This window comes from Ptychodera flava, chromosome 21, assembly GCF_041260155.1.
Source record: "Ptychodera flava strain L36383 chromosome 21, AS_Pfla_20210202, whole genome shotgun sequence".
In the NCBI taxonomy this organism is placed as follows: domain Eukaryota; kingdom Metazoa; phylum Hemichordata; class Enteropneusta; family Ptychoderidae; genus Ptychodera; species Ptychodera flava.
In genome coordinates, this window is record NC_091948.1 from 35,699,479 (window position 1) to 35,726,720 (window position 27,242).

The following is a 27,242-nucleotide window of genomic DNA, read 5'->3' on the forward strand; positions in this document are numbered from 1 at the left end:
GAAATTTACCCTGAAAATTAATTTTGCATATTAAACAGATATGGTCATTGAAAGGCTTTCGAGTCGATTTTATTCACTTTCACTCACTGGCTAACAAACAGCGGTGTACTAAAATACCGGAAGTGACGTCGTAAACTTGGTCATTGAAGCAGTCGACGTGTGTAACTGTAAGCTGCACACTTACAGTGTATAGAATGGCTACAGAATATAGGGGCCAAGCACTCGGTGTCGATGTTAAAGTCGAGCAGAAATAAAGTTTTCTGCGAATACCACTTTGAGAAGGACTGCTTTTACCGAAAGTTGCAAGTCCAACTACTGAACTACTAGCCTAAAAGAAAACTGCCCGGGGCATATCCAGCCCCAAGTGCTTTGCTTGTACATCTTGGACTGTGCGTACGCTCAGGCACTAGAAACGGAACGCTGTAGACAGGACCGCTGGTTCTATAGACTTATCATGGCTACATTGAGGTGTTCTGTAACACATTAAAAATGCTCGCACTTTTAGAATTAATGTCGATCTCTTTAGAGCATTGGCATTACTTCAGTGTCGGCATAATTTCACAGCGATTGGGTTGACAATGACAGGCATGATTGATCGCCGAGAGTAATTTGAACTTCGTCATCGGAGCTAGAATAGTCACTTTCCGAACTCGAGTCGTTGTAACTTTCTGACGATGTCATTCTTGGATCTTCGATTGCTCGTTCAGGTTTGAAGTTATTACCGATTATCTTCGCCATTATGCTTTTTAGTCGAGCGCTGAGGTTTGCGTACCGCGTACGCGTACTCTACTTGGCGTAGAAGAGCTTGGTCATAAGTGACCTCGCTTTGGACCCGCTGTGACTAGTAAGTTTGATACGTCACTTCCGGTTTCCGTGCGTTCAGCTTGTGGCCACTGCGCTAATACGCGCAAGTGAAAGTGAATGAAACCAACGCTATTTTGTTTATTTTTCACTAAATGACGACCTGATTACCTAAGAAAGTCTGGGTAAATTTCCCCTTTAATAAAGTATAATTTAAAACTGACAGTCAAGCTGAATGCCATTTAAATTGGAGGTCACCAAGAAATTTCTTTTTAACATAAGATTGTACCTATTCGCCCTCTCTAGGTGGTTTCTTTTGAACCATAATTTTGTACTTCAGGGGTCTTCATTCATGACATCAGGTGAGATGACCCAGATTTGATCTTTCAGAAAACCTCAGTTTTTTCTCCTTTTCACTTGTACAATGACTCTGTTTGTGAAAGTTTCCTTAGAAATTATGGTTTTTACTATCAAACTGAGTAGCTGCAGGCCAAATTTTGATGCAAGCAATGTAGGTAAAACTTGAACTGTAGGACGACCGGTACGCGGCACTCACCTAGGCAAAACCAAGCCTCAGTGTATTCATGGACGTTGTGCATTTGTGTCAGATGTATTGTAGTATTGAACAGCAATAATGTTTGTTTTACATACCAGGGAATTTGTAACTTTGTAATAAGGAGAGTAAACTATTTCAATACATTGCAACTTTGTAGGAAGGAGGGTAAACTGTTTCAACATCTTACAACATTTTATTGTTAGCTGTATTTTTCTGTCCAAGAGGCACTGTCTAAAAATTCAATAGCCACTAAAATATGGCCTACTCAGATTTCGTCATGGTGACCCACAATGGTTATTTTATCAGAACAAAACAAAAAAAAATTGCGTCAAATGTCGCAATGCCACATGCTGGCTGAAACACTGTTTAATATGCAAATTAGGAATTGGCTGAAGTAAAAATGTCTTTTGACTTTCAATAATGTTATATCATAGTATCTTTGATGTACATAGCAAGTTTCAACAACTGCAATCAAGTTCATTCAGATATATATCCCCAATTAGGACAGTTCATTAAATATGCAAATTAGGAATTGGCTGAAGTAAAAATGCTCAATGACTTTCAATATTATTGTATCATAGTAGCTTCAATATATGAAGCAAGTTTGATATATATATCCCTAATTAGCGAAGTTCATTAAATATGCAAATTAGCAATTATCTTTCTCGTCACCCCTAAATGGTTCCCACTTCTGATATACCTTGGTGTGATCAACATTTGTAGCAATATTAATCAACTTGTGTGCAGTTGTCCTCAATGTATAGCCGTTCTTTTCTAAAATCATTTATTATGCAAATGAGCAAAAAGTAAGCAAGCCACACCCACCAAAAACTAATCTGTTCTTGCCATCTGCAAACTGAATCTATGTACCAAATTTGACTCTGATCTGATGAGCCGTTTTCGAGACATCGAGCGCACAGACAGACGGACAGACACACAGACAGACAGGCATTGCTACGACATATGCTCACATGTGCGAACACGTGAGCAAAAAATGTCTCAAAGAAAAATATGTGTCTGGAGATATTTGCAAAAGTGACCATTCCACTATTAAATTTCAGAAAAAGTAAATGTGTGGTTTTCAATATATCCCCTTCTGCAGCTAAATAAGGGCATACAGCATGCAAAAAGCTAAAAGCATTAACCCTTTTCCTGCCAAGTCTATATTTCACCACCAGGTCAAGATGGTTAAAATTAATGAAACACAACATATTCCATATGGTGTATTTTAACATAATACTGTACATTTGAAGGCTGTTGAAAACATACATACTGTAAATTTGATTTTTTTGGACTATACTGGTAGATGCTATAACAGACCAAGCCTAGTGGGTGAAAATAGGTCATGTTTTGGCTCAATACTGCTTTTTACTGACTTTGCTGATGGGGAAGTGATACTGTCTGGCAGGAAAAGGGTAATCTATTGGATCTTCCATAATTCTTTTGAAAGAAAGTTAAATTGAATTAATTTCTGTACTTACCTTTGGTTTGTTTGAGCTATTATCAATAGCTGGAAGTTTTAACTTTCCCTTTGCTATCAACATTGCATTGATTTTAGCTGCAGCAGCTGATGCAGCTTCAAGACTACTAATGGCTGCTGCAGTTGCTAATGATTCACCATGGCCACTCGGCTGATCCCACTTGCTTTTCCGGCTGACAAAAATAAAAATCATTATAAATTTTTTAAAGCAATGACTATGAAGTCAATCCATAAAGACTGCAATATACAAGTACAAATGTATATGTATAACTGTGCATGTACAGTACAGCTCCAACACAAACTGTCATTGTGCTAGTATTTTGCGAGAACAATGCCAGCACCTTCAGCGCATAATGCTAGCCAATTGAGTGTGAAGTTCAAGCACTTTAGGAGCACTTTGCCACCACTGTGCCAGCACAATACAAAGGTGCCAGCACAATGGTCTAGAACTCAAAAATATGCACTCAGAGGTAGCTCTGTCGGCGACAACATTGCTACACTTGCATAACTAAAATAGCGGTGGCTGGAAGTAACTGAATAATCTCGAGTCCTAAACCAGCTCCAAACTCTCTTTGTCTGCTAAAGGCAACTCCAAAATCTTAGTCATAGACAGAGTTCATAGTAAGATAATCTAAGTTTCCGAGGTAGCAGAATCGCCAAACCATCTTGCTGAGAAGTGAAGGCCGAGTTTTTCTGTCAAGGATATACAAAAATACATCTCTGGTCTGTCAAGTGCGTGTCCGTTTTCAAAAATATCTGAGCAATCACGCATGCACTGTGTTCAAAGAGGGTGGCTAATACACTCTATGACTAAACTGGTCACTAAAACACTAGAATTTATTCTCTTTGTAGAATAAGAAAACTAAACAATTGACTGTCATCCATGACATGTCCTTATGTTGAAAATCCAGTTTCAAAATGACCAACAAGTCGCGAAAGTATCGAGACTGTCAACTGCACGCCCTCTCTGAGCGGGCATTTCCAAGCAAACATGGCTGCCGCAAAGCTTGAGTCTGCCTGTGCTCATCGTTGTGTAAAATACAATACTAGGTTTCAGTGAATTAAAGCAGGTATATGACAGTACTTCCATATAGGTGGCTTTGTCCAACCGGGAAATTTGACGACAGAAGTTCTAAGCATTTATAGAGGTATATTTGTATGGTATTACAGTGTTTCATCTAGGATGCTACACCAGAGGGGGATTGGTCCCCCTCTACTGGAATTTTTGAGGGGGGATTTTAAAATTTTGGGGGGGGATTTAACTGAAACATGTAATGACATCTTTATACGTAAGTTTTAATGCTGCAGTGATGTACTTGTGATACACATACTACAAGCCATACATAACTTGCTTACAAAATCCAAGCTGCTGGCTGCAAACACCATCCTCAATAAAATTTTTATAAAAGTCAACAAATTTGCGTATCACTGTTGTGAATGTATAGGGCTTCCAAGAGTGGCGGACAGCTCATTAATATTCATAGGCAAAACTATTCCTAAATAAATTGTAGCATATTCTGTATGCTAAAATATTCTGTATGTTTGCTTTCTTAGGGCTTAAATGTACATTCAAATATAAAAATGGACAACAGTTAGCCATTCCCACTGTACCTTCAAGGGATTTTTTTCATTTGTCACTGAACTGTCTGCACTACAAAAACCAAGAAAAAACTCTTTTGTAGTTTTAGGAATGTTTTGTAGCTTCTGAAAAAAATAACGTACTTGTTTGTCACGTTTTTACTGTGCTTATATCATCCCTCACTCTACTGTAAGTTTGGATCAACATTGCCCTATACAAACCAGTTAGCTGTATTTTTCTAGTGACCTAGCTGGTCTTGTAGTTTTGTGCGCAGACTCAGTAGAGTTAAAACGAACAACTTAAAGGGTCGGACCTTAGTCTGCCGTATTTTGAATGCGGAGTTTCTCGATGTCAGATTCGCTCCAGTTGCTTCTTGTCAGTCATTTTAGAACGGGAAAATAACAAACAGAAAGGTTGGTTGTCACGGATAGTTAACTTTAGGGTTTATTTGCCCCGAAAAATAAGTCAGTGTCTGTTCACTGAATTCAAAAACAGGACCCATTGACACCACAGCTTGCTTGTGACTGTTGTGACTTTCATTGCAGTCTGCACTGAACACGTTTATGTGACAGTAAAGTCCAAATTTTCGTGTCAATTTTGCTATCAGAATTATTTTCAGAGTGTTACGGACATCCATACGATGCATAAAAACTTCAGTTTATCTCCTGTTCTCAATCGTACAGAGATAATGTGACACAGAAACCTTATCGGGCAAGGGCAATAAACTTTTGTGAACATAACTCTCAACTGGCTGACAGGCTTTCATATACAAATTCAGCGTACGGAAATTTACGCGTGTTATTGTTTCAACAGCAATTTATTGTCAAACAGCTCAAAAAGTATCAAAATCGAACTAAAATTAGTCCCTTCCATGTAAATGTTCTTGCAACACTATACAATGCCCGTTGCCTCACTATTAACAGGTGCCGATAACAGGTCAAATGCATCGAAGTGTGGCACTCATGATAGCAGCCATTCCAGCCAGCTCAGTGCAGTGCGTGATGGGTCACCCCTTCTACCTGTGATTGGCGGCGCGCAGCAAACCAAAGAGGGGGAATCGCGCAATCGCGCAGCCTAGATGAAACACTGGTATTACGATGCACCGTCCCTCCAGAGTTTGGAGAAAGTTAAAAGCATAACATTTTTTAGGAAAGCTAGTTATATGGATGTGATACATGCTAAAGAAATACATCTGAGGCTATCTCTGTCAGGTTTAGGTTGCTGATCTTCAGAGCAACTTGAGTCTATGGGCTTTTAAAACATCAGAAATTTTTGGGTAGTTTCTCCTTATTAAAAACCCTTTAACCAGAACTGTGACCTTTGTTTGTGGTGCATTGAATGATTAAAATATAAATGTATCAAAATTTACAAGTTTACGTGACTAGCCGTAGACTGAACTAGTTTTGTGGCCAACATGTACATGTATAACACAAGTGAAATATAGCTTAACCCTTTTCCTGCCAAGTCGGTGAAAATCCGCTTGAAATTCGGTGCAGCTAGAATCTGAGCAGCCACCGCCGTTATCCTGCCAAGTCGGTGAAAATCGGGCTACTTTTCAGTACCCCGTTTCCTGCCAAGTTGACGACACTACGTGTAGCAAACCCTTGCTCATGCTAGGGGTCATTCTAGGACAGGTTTCTGGCGAGGAACGACTTTTGCTCTCGAAATGGGTTCACAGGGAGTCGATAGACAGGGAAAGGTGCAGAAACCTGTCTGCCAGTCCCCCACCCCCAAGGGGGGCTGGGGTTTTTTTACCGCTTTTTAGCGGACTTGGCAGGATAGCATGGTGACGTTTTCTGGCGGAGTTGGACGTAGTTGGCTGCCTGGCACTATAGAGATTGCTGCCGAACTTGACCAACTCTGCAATGCTAATCTAGAAGGCTACCTCTTGCCAACGACTTTGCAGGTGGTGCCGATGGTGCGAGACGAAAGTCACTTATTCAGTTGTGCGTGACTGAAAATGAGAACGTATTTTTGATGGGACGGCTCGACTTGTTCCTTCGATGGAACGGATATGATCGACTCGGAAATACCATTACAAACTGGTGTCCGACGTATTAAGCTGGGCTTCAGCTCTGCAAGTTCAAGCCAGGCAACGTCCTTCACCGCCTTGGCCGTGCCATTCAATGGACGTGGCTTTGGATTTTTTATTTATTCCATCATCCGAAGTATTGGCTCTGGTGTGCAGGCAAATGTATCCTCTTGCCGACGCATTGGTAACTATGTACGCTGTTTGCGTACGGAGAATTCAAAAGGGGACATGAGGTCAATGCTACGGGGATACCGCCTGCACTTAGCAGGGACTGCTTTTGTTATGCAAACCAGCTAGCTGTACAATGGCCCCCAGGCATGTGGAGATGTTGATGGCTAGAACAATGGAAGCATATTGCGTTGTACCCGTGCATCACAAAAGTGAGACTGATGACTTGGGTGTAGCGACTGGTTATCACTGGTTAGCTGCAGCCCAAGCCATGACTGTACCTGACTGAGGACCGCTCGATTAAGTCGGTAATGAACTGTAACACTCGTAAGCCAACTCCCAAACGAGCTGGATAAACTACGTGGAGCTGTGCTTCAATGGCTCAGCCATGTCGTTAATACAACGGCAAAAACGTAGTTTTTGTGCTACACTGCCAAGTCGTTGAAGGTACGTTTTCAATTGACCCCTACCCTGGGGAAACAGGACAGGTTTGCCGGTGCTGCTGCACCCCTAGCATGACCCCCAGGGTCTCTGACTAACAGACGAGCGAGGTGATGTTTGTGCCTAGCGGACGTGCGCAATACCTGAAGGACTTTATTTCCAAAAAATAAGCATGAAACAGCAATAAAATGACGCACCCCCTGGGGCAAACAAAGCCGGTGACCTCAATTTTTTTCTGCAGTAACCCTTGAGCACCTTCCCCTGTCTACGGCCATGTAGAAATTATTGAAGTCTAACACGTATAAGTATGGCTATAACTACCCTGAAAATGGGCGGTTTCTGCCAAAATGCCTGGCAGGATAACGTGCAGGTGGGCGGTTTATGCCAAAATGCCTGGCAGGATAACGTGCAGGAGAGCCAATCTTTTGCAGGCACATATTATGGGGCCGTTTTCTACTGACTTGCAGGGCTCGAAATTAACTTTTTCCCCTGGTAGTCCTATGGGGCTACCATTTTCTAAAGTTGGTAGCCCAGCGACAAGGTCTGGTAGCCCATGCATAAATGAAGAGTTTTTTTGTAGAGGATATTTTTATTTATATCTAGACAATGAAAGATTTATTTTGCATGATTCTATCCAGGAAGTGAATTTTCTAGTCATTTGACATCAATACCTGCAGATCATAGCCCCTTAGGAGAACGGTATAACAATTGTAGTGGACAACGGTGACGCCTCAAAGTTTGACGACCTATTCACACATACACAGGGCTTATATGCACATTTTGATGTTTGCCGTGACATCGACTTTTCACTCAGCACATGTAAACATAACATGGCTGAAAATAAGTTGGCTATGAATTTCAGGATGGCAACTTGGTACAGTCATGTCCCTAATACTTTCATGGCAATTTTGGCTATATTTCTCGACCATAGTACATTATCATGCGATGATCTCGTACACTTCTGAAAGCGTAATTTGTGGATGGCCCGACAGCTTTTTCTTTGCAGTTTGAATAATTTTGTGTTTAATTGTTATTGATACATTCAGTGTGTGAAAATCACTCAAAATCTCTACTGGCCAAGCGGGCCAGTAACTTAAAAATATCACTGGCCCTGAAGGAAATCAACTGGTCCGATCCTCATGTCAAATCCAAATATAGAGTAGATTTTTTACCTGCGCTCACTATAGGGGCCAAGAACATGCGATTGAAAACATAAAAATACACCTCTTCAACATCCTAACATCAAACTGTTATTTGTCCTTTTAATTCTTTTAAAGGAAAGCAAATGAAGATGACTATTAAAACCAAAAGTTTGGGCAACTGATCTCAGAGTGCTAAAAAACATGAAATCAGTGAAAGGTTAAGCACAAATACATAAAACGTTTTTATTTCCTAACGCAGCCTTTTACAACAAATATTACTAACAAGGAGAAAAAGAGCGCAAGCGTAGGCTTCAAGTTGAAATATGTCCCAACACAGAAAAGTTACGCGTCCAGAACTCCGATCAGGGATAGGTAAGTTTTGGCACCACAGACACCGGACCACACACAAATGGAGTCAATACAACAGTTGATTCTTTCAAAATCGATTCTGGCTAGCGCTTCTCCTCTTTGAGGGAGTCGTCGTCAAATTCAAGGAATGGAATACAAACAATAGGGCAACTGATGAAAAGAAATAATACTGAAGTGTTGAAACCAATGTTAAAAGACGAATCACAAATATAAAATGTTAGTGTAATCAAGGCAAACGGCCATCAAGGTCAAATCACATTGAAGACGCGACTTTGCACAATGTTTAAATATCGGACATTTACTTCCTAGTATCGAAGTTTGACGTCGAACATATTTCTGCCATACATAACAATCTATATATCGGGTCTTATATCGATACCAGACGATACAAGAATGACTTGCCTTCTGTCGCGGCATGCCGGGATTGCGAAATTGGCTATTATTGTACCTCAGGCTGATACATATCGGCAATTTTGGACTCTCTATAATAATCGATACTAGACAATTCTAGAATGACTTGCCTCGCGTCTCGACACACCGAATCTGTGAAATCACAGAATCTGATGTTTACTCGATATTTATCAGCGATTGGGACTCTAATATCGTCACTAGAATGACTTGCCTTGTGTCTCGGGCACGTCTGGTCTGGGTAAAATCACCTATGTTTATCGGATTTCGGGACAAATGTTCGATATTTATGTCGGAGATTTTGCCACCTCACAGATCTTCCAAGCCCGACTTCCTCAATCCGGCTCTAACTTCGATACTAGACCATACTATACTTGTCAAATCGCGGGTAAATATCTGATGTATATCGGGGAGGTAACTACCTTACAGATCTGGCCCCGTGGTCTAGCCAAGCCCGACTTCCGTAGTCCGACACGAACTTAAATTATACGATACTAGACTTGTCTAAAACGGTGGATATAGACCCTATATCGGAGATTTCACCACCTCACATATCTGAGCAAACAATACTAATTTCGATACTGTTGTCCGGTAGCTGAAAATATTTGATATCATATAAAAGTGCAATGTTGAGGTGTCGAAAAACCCAGTTTATCGCGACACATGCAACACGGTCGATACGCTAAAAAGTAAGACCACAACGAGATCTCGAACCGTATACATGCTTAACAAAAGGCGAGGATATTGAATAGCGCCACTACTCTTGCAAGAAAACGTGAGTAAGGTCTTTCGCTTTGATGCAGTACCGATCAGTCTGTTCACTTTTTATTTGCGAATTTCACGTTTTGCAAATCTCTTGAAAGAATAAATTTCGTAACTTTGAATAATTTTGTCAGGTATTTAGCTTAGAAAAAACATTCTGGTAAACTTCTGTACATATAGGGAAAGTTACTGGCCCGCGTCTTTAGGAACAGCAGGACATCTTTAAGAGTTACTGGTCCGGCATGAAAACTGCTGGTCTCGGGCCATCGGGATAGCGTGAATTTCGCGCGCTGGATACATTGTGATTAAATAACTATGAAAATAAATTTTCTTTGGCCATCATTTCCTGAGCCTGTCATCCAAGTACATCAGTTAACATAATGACGTTTTATTGAAAGTTTGTCGCAACAAATTCAACTGCACTGTCGCCTTTTAATTTTCATAACTGGGTTGACTGTATTAGCGTAGGTCATCTCACAGCGACCAACATCATGTCGCTCACCAAGTAATTTCATGTCCCAGGCTTTGGTAGTCTGTGTGGGCTACCATTTCATGGGTTTTGGTAGCCCCAAGGAAAAGTTGGTAGTCTGTGAACGCGGGACTACCGCTAATTTCGAGCCCTGACTTGGCAGGATAACGGACAAGGGCGCTCGGCAGGAAAAGGGTTAAACGCAAGACAACATTAATCAGAACATGATTGAATTTCATGAACAAGATCTTTTATTCATTTATCTTTGTTTATTAATTTATGTTTTTTTGTTTGTTTGTGTACTTCTTTCTGCATTGAAAGGCGAAACCATGTAACCAGGAAAAATCTTTGCTTTTGTTTTTTTTATTTGGATTCTGATTGCTATCAGATATGATTCAGTTGTTGTTTTTATGGAATGAATGTTGCCATTTAAGTTAGAGAGGATATGTTTGAGAGGTTTTGGCTTTGCAAGTAAACACAAACAACTAATTTGATTGAATATCTGGAAACAAGCTGCCATCTTACAAGACAATTCATCCGTTATTAGCTACCTTGTAATTGGCAAACGAAGAAAAACTTCGCCACAAAAAGGCACTACCTGAACTTCTGAAAAATAAATTCTGTTCAAGGACTAAACAAGCGACCTAGCGGCCGATATAGCTCCGCTGTGTTTATGTAGAGAATAACTATTTTTGACACATGTTGATGAAGAAGGTGGAAATCTTTGATAGCTCAATGCAATGGCCAGAAAAAAGTGGCTAAAATAAGCTGCAAAAATACACAATGTCATCATACTTTGAATATGTCACATCGGATCATCCCTAAGAACATGTCAACCAAAGCTATCTGTTGAGTATTTTTTTTGAGAATGAAATTTTCTGACCAAAAATGGCAACAATTGCCCCCCAAAATAAAAATTGCAGATTTCATCATCATTTCAAAAGATCAAATTTAGTTCATCTATAGAAACCTGTATACCAAATTTCAAAGCTGTTAGACCAGTACTTTTTGAGAAACACATTTTTGACCAAAAATGGGAAAAATTGCCCCAAAATTTATAATTGCAGATTTCATCATTATTTCAATAAATATCATTTAGTTCACTGTTCATCTATAGAAACCTGTATACCAAATTTCAAAGCTATCAAATGAGTAGTTTTGGAAATACACATTTTTCGACCAAAAATGGCAAAAATTGCCCAAAAATACAAAATTAAAGATTTCATCAGAAATTCAATATATATTACTTAGCTCATCTGTAGAAACCTGTACACCAAATTTCAAAGCTATCAGACCAGTACTTTTTGGGAAACACTTTTTTTTACCAAAAATGGCAAAAATTGACCCACAATTACAAAATTGCAGATTTCATCATAATTTCAATAAATATCATTAAGGTGATCTGTAGGAACCTGTATACCAGATTGCAAAGCTATCGGATGAGTAGTTTTGAAAATACACATTTTTTGACTTAAAATGGAAAAAATTGCCCCAAAATTACAAAATTGCAGATTTCATCATAATTTCAATAAATATCTTTTAGTTCATCTATAGAAACCTGTATACCAAATTTCAAAGCTATCAGATGAGTAGTTTTGGAAATACACATTTTATGACCAAAAATGGCAAAAATTGCCCAAAAATACAAAATTACAGATTTCATCAGAAATTCAATATATATTACTTAATTCATCTATAGAAACTTGTTTACCACATTTCAAAACTATCAGACCAGTGCTTTTAGAGAAATGCATTTTTTGACCAAAAATGGCAAAAATTGCCTTAAAAATACAAATATGCAAATTTCACCACGATTTGAACAAATCTGAAATAGATCATCCTAAGGGACACATGTACCAAATATCAAAGCTATCTGACTACTAGTTTTGAAGAAGAAGATTTTTAAAGATTTTTTTACCAAAAATGACAAAAATTGCCTTAAAAATACAAATATGCAAATTTCACCACGATTTGAACAAATCTGACTGAAGTCACCCTAAGTAAACTGTACATCAAATTTCAAAGCAATCAGACAAGCGGTTTCAGAGAAGAAAATTTTTTTACCAAAAACAGCAAAAAATACCCCAAAAATACAAATATGCAAATTTCACCATGATTTGAACAAACTGAAGTGAGGTCACCCCAAGTGAACTGCATATAAAATTTCAAAGCCATTCGACTTGCAGTTTCAGAGGAAAAGGCAATTGTTGACGGACGACGACGACAGACGACGACGGAAAATCAACCTATTTGATAAGCTCCGCGTCGCTGACAGCGGAGCTAATAAAATAAGTTTAACATGCATTGTACTGGCACAGATACACCTTTCGAACACATATATATATATATGCGTTTTATAGGCAGAGATTGTTACCGTACACGTGACAGGTTACACGGGGACCGTACTGTATAATTACACAAAACTTAAACTTTAATTCATGCAATTTAAAAAGCCTGTTGGTAAGCATATGTAAATAAACAATACGTACATGCCTACATGAACATGGTTAGCTATACGTGAAATTTCATGAAGAACCCTGTTTTTGTGGATCATAGTCACTCAATTTTGACATTATTTTTGCCACTTTGGAGGCCGTGGAAAGCTGCATGCAAACGATCACTTATCAAATGGGTTTTTTCACAGTATAAAGTAACCAGGAAGGGAAAAACTACTTACTCTGATGACATGTTCGTCTAGCACTGTTTCTCCTCAGAACAACTTTTTCTACCAATTTTGTAGCATGTCTCCAAACTTACACAAAGTTCCTCTTGAAAACAAAAAGCAAGAGCCATTGTTACTATAACAAAACCAGATATGGACTGAAAATGCTCACATGTTTAATAAGTAAGCAATAAAGCACACCCAGCGATGGTATACCACGAGATATTGACCAGTTCACGACATATATGCACGAGCGGTAGCGAGTGCATATATGAAGTGAACTGATAAAAATCAAGTGGAAATTATCTTTCATGTCAACCCTTAACAGTGTTCTCCCCAGGCCATTTTAGCGTAGCGGTCCCGCTACGCTTTCGCCTCTCCCCGCTACGCTTTGATTCTCCCCGCTACGCTTTAAAATATTCCCGCCATCCTTTAGTTCACACGCTAGCGCTCTGCGTAGCTACCAGCTGTTGCATGCATTGTCTACACATTAGCGCTCACTGCAACTTTCAACCTGGTGAAAGAGTGGAAGGTGTGAAGTATGGTATGCGTCCCATAACTTGTCCGTAAGTGTTGAGAGGAACTTTAAAACAATAGAAGAATCGGCTGGGTTGTTCACAAGTTTTCATTCTACAACGACTATTACGAACAACAAAGACCTTTAGTCGGTATACATCGAGGACAAGTATTCACAGAGTTAGGCGGTGTAGCACTAGCGGGGCCTTTGATCACATTCCCATGCTTTGATCAACGAAATGGACCGCAAAAGAAACAAAAGAAGCAGTTGACTAGTGAGGTTGATTATGATTTTACAACGATAATCTTTTTTTTTGTCCGAGTATGATCACGATCGCGATCAAGTTCACATTGCATAAATTCCAATATGGCGGCGGCCATGTTGGTCGACGTGTTTATAACGTGTTGACATTGATCCTGGCGTCGCGTGTGGTTCCACTCTGACACGTTCTCTGAAAGATTTTACACCTGATTTTCGAGTGATTCTAGTCGTACTTAGTTCATGTCTTGTGATCATCTTGGTGGTATTTTTAAAATCAAGAATCGAACGACGATGTTCAGTGGCAGTGGTAGTTACGCGGGGGGGCGGCTGGTTGAAATTGATCCCCGTGATGAAACATTATTCGCGGTGTTTGTCGTTCAAAAATGATATAAAACTCAATTACATTTGAATTGTTTAAAGCTTAAACTTATGAATTTTCCTCTTTGTCTGCAATTTTTGACAATTTTATTAGCAATACATGTATTAATGAAACTCCAATCAGACGAACCATTTCTTGCTTTCAATCTGAACTTGCTGTTACTGTTTGAATCTTTTATTTTAATTGCAATTGTACTATACTGTGATGACTTATTTAAGTGTAATAAAGAGTTTCCATGATGTTCAAATTGCATACTTGTGTGTTACCATTGCATTTTGTTGTGAGTGTACATGAATGCGTGGGTGCATGTGCAAGCTTATATCCATATGCAAATATAAATTAATGATATGCAAATGATTATGCAAATTAGCCGCTACGCTTTTGATCCTGGGGAGAACACTGATATCTTTCACGGCTGATACATTTTGGTGTGATCAAGATTTGTAGCAAATCCCATTAAATTGTGTTCAGTCATTCTCAATGTAAATCCATTTTTTCTAAAACCATTAATTATGTAAATGAGCAAAAAGTAAGCAAGCCACACCTGCCAAAAACTGATCAGTTCTTGCCATTTGCAAACTGAATCTATTATGCCGTTCATACACAGGCCATTAAAACGCCTCTGAAACGGTTCTGGGCCAATACTGGCACAGAAAGTTATGTGTGGACACTCCGAAGTGGTTCTGAAGCGTTTCAGATTTGAGACGGTTATGTCGGCCCGACCTGAGCCGTTGTAGGGATTAACTCTATCTGCAAATCGCTGTGTGGACGGACCGAGCCGCTTCAGAGGCGTTTCAAACGCCCTCACGCGACAGGTATTTGTAACATAAACAAACAACAATCAACATACAATATTCACTTTGGTCATGGCTGCCGAACACAGCTCTACATCTCGTGGAAATAACTGGTCTGACGACGAAATAAGCTTGCTAATCTGAGTCTGGGTAGACGAAAGCGTTCAAAGAATGATAGAGAACGTGTCACCACAGCCTCGTGTACAAAAAAATTGCAGAAAAAGCTCTACAGAGAGGTTATAACCGGACAGCAGATCAGTGCCACTGCAAGCTCAAGGCACTGAAGCTAAAATCTACAAACTACAAAAATACAAAGAAGTTGTCGACAGCAACAGACCATGAAGGCGTGACTTTGCACAATTTTTAAATGTTGGATATTTACAATCTAGTATCGCAGTTTGACATATCGACGATTTCGGGACTAATATCGAGACGATACTAGAATGAACTGCGGTTGTCCAATGGGAAGCCGCATCTGTGAAATCGCCGATATTTACCAGCAATTTGGGGACTCTAATATCAATAATATGACAGAACCCCATGGACGATACTAGATTCATTCAAATCGCGCGTAAATATCTGATATATAGATTTCACCGTCTTACAGTTCTGGTGAAACCCGACTTTCAAGGACTGACTCTAGCTTTGATACTAGACGATACTAGATTCTGTCAAATCGCGGGTAAATATCCTATATATATCGGAGATTTCACCACCTTACAGTTCTGGCCAAACCAAATTCCAAGGACTGACTCTAGCTTCGATACTAGACGATACTAGATTCTGTCAAATCGCGGGTAAATATTTGATATATATCGGAGACTTCACCACCTTACAGTTCTGGCCAGACCCGACTTCCAAGGACTGACTCTAGCTTCGATACTAGACGATACTAGATTCATTCAAATCGCGCGTAAATATCCGATATATATCGGCGATTTTACCACCTTAAAGCTCTGGCCAGACCCGACTACCAAGGACTGACTCTGGCTGTGATACAGGACGATACTGGATTCATTCAAATCGCGCGTAAATATGCGATATATCGGAGATTTCACCACCTTGCAGTTCTGGTCAAACCCGACTTCCAAGGACTGACTCTAGCTTCGATAGTATAAACGATACTAGATTCATTCAAATGATGCGTAAATAGATATATCCCTTTTCCTGCCAAGTCGGTGAAAATCCGCTTGAAATTCGGTGTAGCCAGAATCTAAGCACTGGTGACCGTTATTCTACCAACCCGGTGGAAATCGGGCCCTTTTTGGGTACCCCCTTTCCTGCCAAGTCGATGGCATTACGTTTTGCTATCCCCTGTGCGTTTAGGGGTCATCCGAGGACAGGTTTTCTGACAAGGAACGCCTTTTCCCCTCGAAATGGGTTCGCAGGGAGTCGATAGACAGGGAAAGGTGCAGAAACCTGTCCGCCAGTCCCCCACACCCAAGGGGGGCTGGGGTTTTTTTACAGCTTTTTAGCGGACTTGGCAGGATAGCATGGTGACGTTTTCTGGCGGAGTTGGACGTACTTGGCTGCCTGGCACTATAGAGATTGCTGCCGAACTTGACCAACTTGGCAATGCTAATCTACAAGGCTACCTCTTGCAAACGACTTGGCAGATATGCCGATGGTGCGAGACGAAAGTCACTTATTCAGTTGTGCGTGACTGAAAATGAGAACATATTTTTGACGGGACGGCTCGACTTGTTCCTCAGATGGAACGGATATGAACGACTCGGAAATACCATTACAAACTGGTGTCCGACGTACTGAGCTGGGCTTCAGCTCTGCAAGTTCAAGCCAGGCAACGTCCTTCACCGCCTTGGCCGTGCCATTCAATGGACGTAACTTTGGATTTTTTATTTATTCCATCGTCCGAAGTATTGGCTCTGGTTTGCAGGCAAACTTATCTCTTGCCGACGCATTGGTAACTACGTACGCTGTTTGCGTACAGAGAATTCAAAAGGGGACATATAAAGGTCAATGCTACGGGGATACCGCCTGCACTTAGCAGGGACTGCTTTTGTTATGCAAACCAGCTAGCAGTACAATATGGCTGCCAGGCATGTGGACACGTCGATTGCTAGAACAATGGAAGCATATTGCGTTGCACCCGTGCATCGCAAAAGTGAACTGAAGACTTGGGTGTAGTGACTGGTTATCACTGGTTAGCTGCAGCCCAAGCCATGTCGGTACAAACCCGTACCTGACTGAGGACCACTCGATTAAGTCAGTAATGAACGGTAACACTCGTAAACCAACTCCCAACTGAGCTGGCTAAACTACGTGGAGCTGTGCTTCAATGGCTCAGCCATGTCGTTAATACAATGGCAAAAACGTAGTTTTTGTGCTACACTGCCAAGTCGTTGAAGGTACGTATTCAATTGACCCTACCCTGGGGGAAACAGGACAGGTTTGCCGGTGCTGCTGCACCCCTAGCATGACCCTCAGGGTCTCTGACTAACAGACGAGTGAGGTGATGTTTGTGCCTAGCGGACGTGCGTAATACTGAAGGAGTTTATTTCCGAAAAAATAAACATGAAACAGCAATAAAATGACGCACTCCCAGGGGCAAACAAAGCTGGTGACCTCAATTTTTTTCTGCAGTAACCCTTGAGCTCCTTCCCCTGTCTACGGGCATGTAGAAATTATCAAAGTCTAACACGTATAAGTACAGCTAAAACTACCCTGAAAATGGGCGATTTCTGCCAAAATGCCTGGCAGGATAACGTGCAGGAGAGCCAATCTTTTGCAGGCACATATTATGGGGCGGTTTTGTACTGACTTGGCAGGATAACGGACAAGGGCGCTCGGCAGGAAAAGGGATATATCGGAGATTTCACCACCTTAAAAGTTCTGGTCAAACCCGACTTCCAAGGACTGACTCTTTCTTTTATACTAGACGATACTTGATTCTGTCAAATCGCACTATATCCGATATATATCGGAGATTTCAGCCCTTTATAGATCTAGCTAAGCCAATCTAACTTCGATATTGTATACTAGTGGCCGTAAATATCGGATATCATATAAAAGTGCAATGTCGCCGTGTTCTCCAACAAACGGACCGGCAGAGGCAGAATATCGATGCCTTTCTTTGAATAACTGTCTCAGATCCTCGGTAATCGGCCGTCTGTCAATCCCAGTAGAAACACCAACAGAATACATGTTAGCTATGCTAAACATTATTTTGAAAAACAACACATTCGAATTTAACAACGAATTCTACAAACAAACATATGGGTGTGCCATCGTCACCCGAGATTGCCGATCGACATCACCTTTCACAAATTACAACTGAAAATCATATGTGAACACACAACAAAAATATCACTATGGTGTAGATTCAGAGACGATATTTTCCTAATCTTAATTTGAACGGAGCACGAACTCCACGAATTTATAACAGTAATTTAAAAAATGCATCCTACTTTCAAATTTTCGTATGAAAGTTCTTCACACGAAATAACATATCTTGATCTAGTCATTTACAAAGGTCAACGATACAACAACGAAAACATACTAGACACTAGAACGCATACAAAACCAGCAGATACATTCCAGTTCTTACACGGAAAATAATGTCATCCAAAATCAACCTTCAAGGGCCTGATCAAAGGCGAAACATTAAGGTACATGAGGACATGTACTTTAACTTTAACAACAGAGTCAAAACATTTAATGAAAAATTGCTACAACGAGGATATTCACAACAAGCAATATCGAACATCAATGCTGAAACAAATTACGCAACACGAAGAAACACAAACACAAACAAACAAACACACAACAACAACACTAATAACGTGATATTTTCTACCACACATCACGCATAGTGCAACACTATTTGTAGTCCACATAATCCAAATATCAAAACAAAAGACATCAAACAAGCACTCCTGAAGAACTAGGAAGAAATAGAAAAAGACCAAACACTAAATAATTTATTCACGATGAAACTGATCATCGCATACAAAAGAAATCCAATATTGGCGACACGCTCATAAATGTACAAGTATACAATCTTTCAGAAAAGACCGAACAAAATGAAACACAATCAACTGACTCGAATATAAATATTCTAGCCTCCTTACTGGACGAACAAAATACTGACAATGATTAAGCCACAAACAGTGAAACAAAAATCCATGGGGAGAAAATATCAAAAAAGCGACTGAGGAAGAACCACACTGGTTTCGAAACGTAGCGTCAAAGGATCACACTGTCATTCGACAGCCATATTACGGCTACGTCTCGCCATGGCCAGTGTTCATTCTAGGACGTAAAAACAAGGGGCCACTGTGGGCCCCTACTCCTGTCGCAAGGGGGCCATTTTAGAAAATCTGGGGCCGTCATGATCACACATGTAAAACCCTTGAATTTTCTGCTGAAAATACTATAGTCTATCAAGTCAAGAAAAGGAGCATACTAGAGATCGGGCCACCTGTAACCAACGAAGCCTACAGCAAAGTTGGGCCCCGTACGTACGCAACAGGCCCAACAATGGCAGCAGCAAACTAACCGTTTGGTTTGATTCAATTGTTTACGTAACTTATGTGATGAATTATTGATGTCGGACTTGAACAACTGTACAAATTACTACGGACTGTGATTTTGACTGTGGAAACGATCATGATGATCAAAGCTTAGCGCACCGGTAGGATTTCTCCGAGTGGCCCCCGATTTGCACTGGTCGACAATTACCACACTGATACAACACGAGACTCGAGAGTGTAACCCGTACGACCTACATAAAGTGATCGATACATTAACTTTTAAACATAACTTGTATGTATGAGCAAATTTACGATCATTGGTTCTGACCAAAGGGTTTTACACAGCGGTGTTGTTCTATGCATAGACCTGCATGGCTACGCTGGAAAACGAGATATGTCCGACCTAAACTATGTTGCTCTTCAAAACGACCATCTGGCCGGCCAAGCATGAATGCTTTCCTTGCAGTGTTCAACGTTTCGCTGGTATGGACGATAGACGTTGCAAACGCTTCAATTTAAGGGACTGCCCGATCATCCTGGGTTCATCAACTATTATATAGTACTGGCGTTAAAAATCTGAGCGACGACTAGCTTTTCACGATAACGCGGCGGCCAGAGCCGTTGTTTACATTCATCGATTGTACCACATGCGCACAGTTCCAATACACCATTGCCCCTACATCAGTCCTTTCTACCCAGCTTCCTATGCACCACCATATATGCCGTAGTGGGCAAAGGTCGAAGGGTAACTGAATCGTTTTACATAGCACATTATGACTGAGGTAATGACCTTCGGAGAGCTACGTAAATGTATGAAGTGAACTCTGCGTGATTGACCGACCCATTCATAAAATGTTGCGCCCTTAGTGGCGCACCAAAGGTAGAATTGAGGGCCATTTGAGATTTTTTTGCGCAAATTGCGCAATGGCGCGTCCTTGAATTAACTCTGCATGGCTTATATCTACACCAATAGCAAAACGCACAAAATAAAACATGAACACAAAAACGAAAAAATAGTGTATGAGATGTGTGGAGCCATTTTCCCTTTATTACAGTTCTGAACGTATCAAACGCAAGGGCTAAATCGGTTAACGATTGCATTTGGTCTGCATTCAGATCATTAAAGCGACGATGACTCGGTCTGGACCGAATATAGAGACGGTAAAAAAACAGAAGACAAGCCAGTACCACGTCGTTCATTTCAGCCATCTTGTTACAATGCCGTATGCTTGGTCATACACACCTTTTGAACTCGAGAGGGCGCATTAAGACGTCTTAAACACCAAAACAATGGCTTAATTTTGTGAGTGTGGACACAAGCTGACTCAAACTATTAATCCCCTGTGTTTACAAATCACAAATAGTGTTGCAGAAGCGTTTCAATTTTTACCTGTCTGGACGTAGCATATGTACCACATTTGATTCTGATCTGATGAGTCTTTTTTGAGATATTGAGCACATAGACAGACAGACAGACAGACAGACATACGGACATGTGTCAACACGTGACAAAAAAACACTATCAATGAAACTTGATTTCCATTTTTATACTCAATCAATTGATGTCGATATGACTAGTATTTTTACCAAATGTTAGTTAACCTGCACTCTGGTCCTTTAATGTTAACAGAACCTGGCACTCTACATAGAGGTATTAAAGCTTTGAGTATCTTTTGCAAGCAATTTTGACAAAAATATTGTAGTTTTTGTAATTTAGAAGAAAAAGAAAAACACCGTCAATGACACTGGGCTCACATTTGTTTTGATGTGGCAGGCCAGAGTGAGTATTACTTAACTACAGTCAAACCTGTATATAGCAGCCAGTCAAGGGACTTAGCTAAAGTGGCCTTTATAGACAGGTGGCCTTTATAGACAGGTTAGATAATTTATTCATAATATGTACATGTATAAATGTATTTGGCTTGTCGACTTGTTATCAAGATATTTGGCAGGAGACAGATTTACAAAATAAAATGCTCTATCAGGCATTTCAGACAAACACTTCATGTTATATATATATATATATACAGTACAAAAAAAGAAGAAATGTATTATTGTGTAATTTTTTGTTAATATCATAGGCAAAAAAGTAATTTTAAAGTCATGCAAAAGAAGAAAATGACCAAAAATGTAAAAAGATGCAGTGTTAAAAAAATTACAATGTACTGTAGATTGACAAATGTGCTCATATAGTGTGTTTAAAACAAAAACATGAAAAATTAATGCTGATAACTACAATCTGAGAATGAGATTTGTCTGCACTCAGTCTACTTTTACATTGCTTGCTTTCGTAGCGACGGTAGCCAGAATCGATCTGTTGGTATTTGAACATTCGACTGATCATACATTAATATTGCATTGAAAATTATCACAAATGTCAATCACCTCCAAAAAACTTATGACAGTGACCGACCGACTCGCGTCTTCTCTAGTCTCAGGCCGACAAAGCTTACCGTCATAGCGTCACTGCAGTATTTGTGAAAGTCTGAAACACGGCATGATTGAACAGTTGCCGCTGTTTGCACCCGGCTTCCGCGTTCACTGTTTCGCTAAGAAAGAATCAACACGGTAGTCACCTCTCGCTTTCCAAAAGCAAGTTTGATCTTTCCAAAACATGACTGAAAATACTTTTACTTCTGTAATATCCTCCGCAGTACGCTTTGGAGTGCATGGCACTCCAGGACACTCATGTCCAGCTACCATATTCATTGTTTACAGTTTGAATAGAAATGTTGTTGAAGAGGGCGCTGTACCCCTGTTTCGACCAATGGTGAGCCCAATCGCCGACAACATTTCGATAAACCACAATGGCTGCCGTGGATCCCACATAAGCGGATGTGTAGAAAGTTAGATCGCGCCGAGTGTTCTTGTGAAAATATAGTTTAAATTTGCTTCGTAATGTTCTAGATATATGCTAAGTACATGTCTTTGTCGAAGTGGTAGTTGTCTGTTTCGATCATAGGTATTGATCAGAGTTCCGGCGTTTTTTATCAAAATATGTCGTGGTAACTCTGCGATCAAAGAATGATGAAACTTGAAAGATTTATATTGACATTTCTTTTACCTAAACTGGTGAAAACTATTGTGTCGGTATACTTTTTAGTCAGTGGAGGCACTTTTTGGGACCTTTGTAAGATACTGCTGGGGCGGATTCCAAACACCTCTTTTGTTATTTTGTCTTTAGGTACTTAACACCACACTCCCTCCACAAAAGGGACCGTGTTAATAGCACCTTGTTCTGAACACAGGCCTAGTGTCAAGTCGGACAAGCATATATACAATAGACTCTTCAATGTAAACTCCCTGCAACGAGTCAAAATTTGAGTACGACAAGGCATTTTGAGTGGGCGATCAAGATATTTCTGGCCGTAATACAAAGTGTCAACTAACCAAACACACAAAAAGGGTGGCCGCTGGCCGCATTAGACAGGTGGCCGCTCTATCAAGGTACAATTACATTGAAATTACGTCGGGACTGCAATGGAGTGGCCATTATAGACCGGTGGACGCTCTATCCAGGTGGCCGCTAAGACAGGTTTGACTGTATTACTTAACTAAGTTTACCCAAGTGAACATGCATACCAAGTTTCAAAGCAAACGGACAATTGGAAACAATGAAACCACCGAGAAGAGATCAAGAACAGTCAGCCTGAAAGACAGTCGAACTGCAGTCTTGACCGCACATAGTTGAACGACGTACTGCACAGTGTTTGTCTGTGCATGGAGGCACTAAAGAGAGCCGAAAATCTTAGCTGGAAATCTTAGTTGTCATAGATTTGTCATTTGACAATATGCAGTTTGAATTTTTCTGTGAACTTTCCAATTTTAATAGGTTTCCTTCAAAATATTTTACAAGAAACTTCTCAGCAAATGTTTTGAATACTGATGGTTTTCTCTGATGCTCCAGAGACAATGCTGTGCACAGTCGCACCACGAAAGTTTATCCAGACAAAAAAAAATGACGGTCATCTGCAGTGTTTTAAAAATGTGACTGTCTCGGTGAAAACATTAGCAGGATCACCAGTTTCAGTTTGCGCACTTAAATTTGCAGTTATAACGAGACAAAATTAATATATTAATATATATAATCATCAACCACTGAGAAATAAAATAATAATTACGATCGATTAATTGAATAACATTCATGGGCTGGTTGACCAAAATGACACTTCTTTATTGAGACAAGGAAGAAATTCCAATGTTACAAGCATTTATGACCCATGATTTTATGCGATGGATCTTTTGAAAATGCGTATCAAAATATGAGTGTTAATTGTCACAAAAAGGTAAAAAAGGAATTTTTGTTTGCCTTTGTCTCTCATGAAATCAAATATCATTCCTATACCCTTAAAATCATTCATTGAGTACCAGAAGTGCTTGTTGAAAATTGGCGGGCTTAGCATTACACTGGACTAGGCATGTTAACGTGAAATGCTACATATTTGCATTTAGTTGAACCGATTTATCACTACTGAAGACTCAACACTATACTACACTAACCTTGTCGTTTATGGGGTTTGGAATTTGTTCAAACACAACCATCGCGTTCCGAAAACGTTTCTGGAAGCCGTCATTACCAACTTCCGCCATTCCGGTGATGGCGGCTCCCATATACACGGATGCACTGACGCTCAATGTTTATGGAACGTGATCGACGTGTTTGAACAAATTCCAAACCCCATAAACGACAAGGTTAGTGTAGTATACCGGTAGTGTTGAGTTTTTAGTAGTGATAAATCGGTATGACCAAATGCAGTAAATATGTAGCATTTCACATTAACATGTCTGGTCCAGTGGGGTACGCTTATTTTCACCTCTACAGGGCCATCGGCATTGTAGCGCTTCTGGTGAGCGAAGTCACAAAAACCAAAAATCACCGACCGCCTCACTGTAACGCTACAATTTTGCAGCTAAGGTTAGTGTAGTATAGTGTTTAGTCTTTAGTAGTGATAAATCAATACGTCCACGGTCCAAATGCAGTAATATGTGGGATTTCACATCAAAATGCTGCACCATGTGCAGCGCGCTTATTTTGAACTCTACAGGGCCTTCGGCATTGTAGCACTACTGGAGGGCGAGGTTGCAAAAACCAAAATTCACCGACCGCCTCACCGTAGAGCTACAATTTTGCAGCTACACTACTCCCATGATATTTTCGACCGCGGATCATCCTGGTACTTGCGTTTTTTTTCGTCATTTTTGCGTCACAGCGCCGTGAAGGGGTTCTGATTTTTCAACCGCCAAAACAATATTCAAAGTTTCAAAATACTTAAATGACATAACTCTTAGTTCTGCTTTTTTCCACAAAATTTCTGTATCATTCACTCTTCTGTATCGTCTGATCTCTCATTCACCTCGCTCGTACACTTTTCACCTACTGACGTCACTCCGCGGTCGAGAATACTGTTTACATGTTTAAGTTGTTCAAGACTATCATTGCTTGGTGGTATTTATCCGTATAGTCGCTCGAGGTTTTGCCTGGCTGTTTTAGATTGGAAGGCAAAACTAGGTTTCGCCGTCCAAACACCCAGGCAAAACCTCGATCTCCTGTACTCCAGCAACAATCATACAATGAAACATGTAAACTGATGTATCCCATTACGAAGTCGTCCCATGCGATTAGTATACATTTCGGTGAAACAAATCGTAACCGTTCCTGGATATGTTATGTATATGTATTGAAACTTACCTCAAACTTTTGCATTGGACGTGAAAATACGATGAAAATTGTGAAATACATCTGGTGAATTCAATGACGGTCTAACAAAGCCTGAGTGCAATCCAAGTCCTGCGAATTGAGAATTGGGCGAAAAAGAGCCTGGTGTTAGACAATATCAATATGGAGTGTCTTTTTCCCATAATGCCCTTCAAGAGTCCCCAGCTCTGTTAAAACATGCCTATTACCTCCATGGTCAAAATAAAGGAAAGAGCTCAGATTCTGCATGTATTCATAGACAGTGAGGGCCCCTGCTGTCTATGGCATAAGTATCCAGCTCCAAGTATCCAGTATCTGCGCTCAGACAAAATTTCGGAGCACAGCAATGATGCACAACGCCGACACGATGCTGAAGTTATTTTCGTATTCGTATTCGTATTCGTCTATTGGAGTCACTGACGGAAATCGGTATTTTTAGCCCAGGTTTCGGCCATGAAATGTGCAATATACGATATTTACAGAAGATAGTTCGTAATGTCGTCTGCCAAATTTTGTTAAATTTACATAAATTTGAATATGTAAATTGTAAATAATTTCTGTTTACCTCATTTTATTGGAAAAAATTACTTAAAACTGGTTGCGACCTGAAAGGTGTTGTGCAACTTTAGGAGCTGCCAGGACTGTACCAAGACTTAGGGGTGTGAAGCACTCCAAATCGGGTGACAGTGGAAAGCCATGATGAATGGGGAACTTATCGTCCGGGACAACCATCCAAATCAAAAAAATGTGAGAAATTTTCGAATAGAATGTGCTTGTTTGTTTGTGTTGTGTTGGTTAGGGCTAGGGTTATTGGGGTTAAAAAACGGTGGTTGGTAGTTATCTTTATCGTAGGAATTATTGGGAAAATTACCTCTCCCTTTGCCCCTCATATCCCTCGGCCCTGCCCACAAAATCATGGTACAGTCCCAGAGTCCAATTATTTGAAGGTTGAAAAACGTTCAAAGTTTTGCTTGTGTGCCCTTTTGATGATTTCTTTGGCAAGAGGAAGCACTTGCTTCAGTAAGAGTAACCATGATATTGGTAAAGGTGTAACCTTGAAAAGTTCAAGTAAAAGGCAAAAAATCTAAGAAAGTATGTCTGTTCACGGGAGGGGGATGACACAAGTGTTCATTTTTGACCAAAGAGTGACATAATAACACAATATTTTCTACAAAATGGTTGATCAAACCACAGTGCCCTCAGATTTAATAAAAAATAAGTCAACAAACAAACAAAAATGTACGGATGAGAAAATGAGAAATAGATACATGATCAGAAAAAAGTATGAGTAACCACGGGTTGTGGAGGGACAAGTAGGTCTAACCAAGCATAACTTATAATACACAAATTAACTAACATGCAGACTGATGGGAAATACATCATAACTATGTCTTGGAGAGCAATTATTGGACTTTAAATCAACATGTATAAATTACCTTCCCATGGAATGGTCCTCTTTTCTCAATTCTCAAATAACGTAGAAAATTGACAGGGACCAGTCAATAGCTTTCAATCTGTAGGGTTCCCAGGGATGTCCTCATTCAAATAGAATGCAACTAATTATCAGTGAAAACTTCTTATTGCTCAAGATTCTTTAATGTCCTATTCATATCTGAAATTATCTGTTACAAAAATCACCTAAACACAGAGCTATTCTGTGTCCCCTGGGGCTCTGATTTCGTTTTTTCACAAAATCATATTTTTTAGAATAGTACACACATGTAATGTCAAATGTACAGTCCAAAGTCATGTAGCTTTCACTGTTTTCATTTTCTTGGTGCAAAATCACAGTAGATCTATATTGTTTGAACATCATTAATATTGAATAATGACAAAATACCAATTGGACAGGAGTAAGTGGGCAAACAATAACTTGGCATTATAAATGTAACTAAGTGCCTGCTCAGTAACAATGATGTTAAAGAGCAACATGATAAAACATACAGAATCTTTACTGTCTGTGTATCAAACTTAGCTTTCTGAATTCACCAACTGGTCTAACAGTGGAAGTTTATTGTATTCAGAAGCAAATAATAATTTTATAATAGAATCAGAATGTTATTTGATAGTTTTGAATCAACTCTGAAATACAACTTTCCTAAATCTTGATCTACAGTCAAAACGGGATGACAAGGCAACATACTGTTTCACACATTTCTCAAAATACCTTTTTGGAGGCAGTTGCTAAAAATGAGACTTGTAAAGAAAATGAAACAGTTGAGTCTGCTCCCTAA

At 39.9% G+C, this 27,242-nt stretch overlaps 1 protein-coding gene across 2 annotated transcripts in view; it reads right to left on the bottom strand.

The window, feature by feature from the left end:
* LOC139122123 (KH homology domain-containing protein 4-like) overlaps positions 1 to 25,424 on the bottom strand; it is a 78,274-nt gene extending 52,850 nt beyond the window's left edge. Inside the window, exons 1-4 of one of the 2 annotated variants that reach the window (XM_070687520.1) lie at positions 25,218 to 25,424; positions 25,003 to 25,101; positions 12,885 to 12,975; positions 2,839 to 3,010 (exon numbers count right to left, since the gene is read on the bottom strand). In XM_070687520.1, the coding sequence (XP_070543621.1) occupies positions 2,839 to 3,010; positions 12,885 to 12,895 (183 nt within the window). In that variant the 5' untranslated portion in view covers positions 12,896 to 12,975; positions 25,003 to 25,101; positions 25,218 to 25,424. The remainder of the gene's footprint in view (positions 1 to 2,838; positions 3,011 to 12,884; positions 12,976 to 25,002; positions 25,102 to 25,217) is intronic. The other variant, XM_070687521.1, reaches the window with a different exon arrangement.
* Positions 25,425 to 27,242: the final 1,818 nt, after the last annotated feature.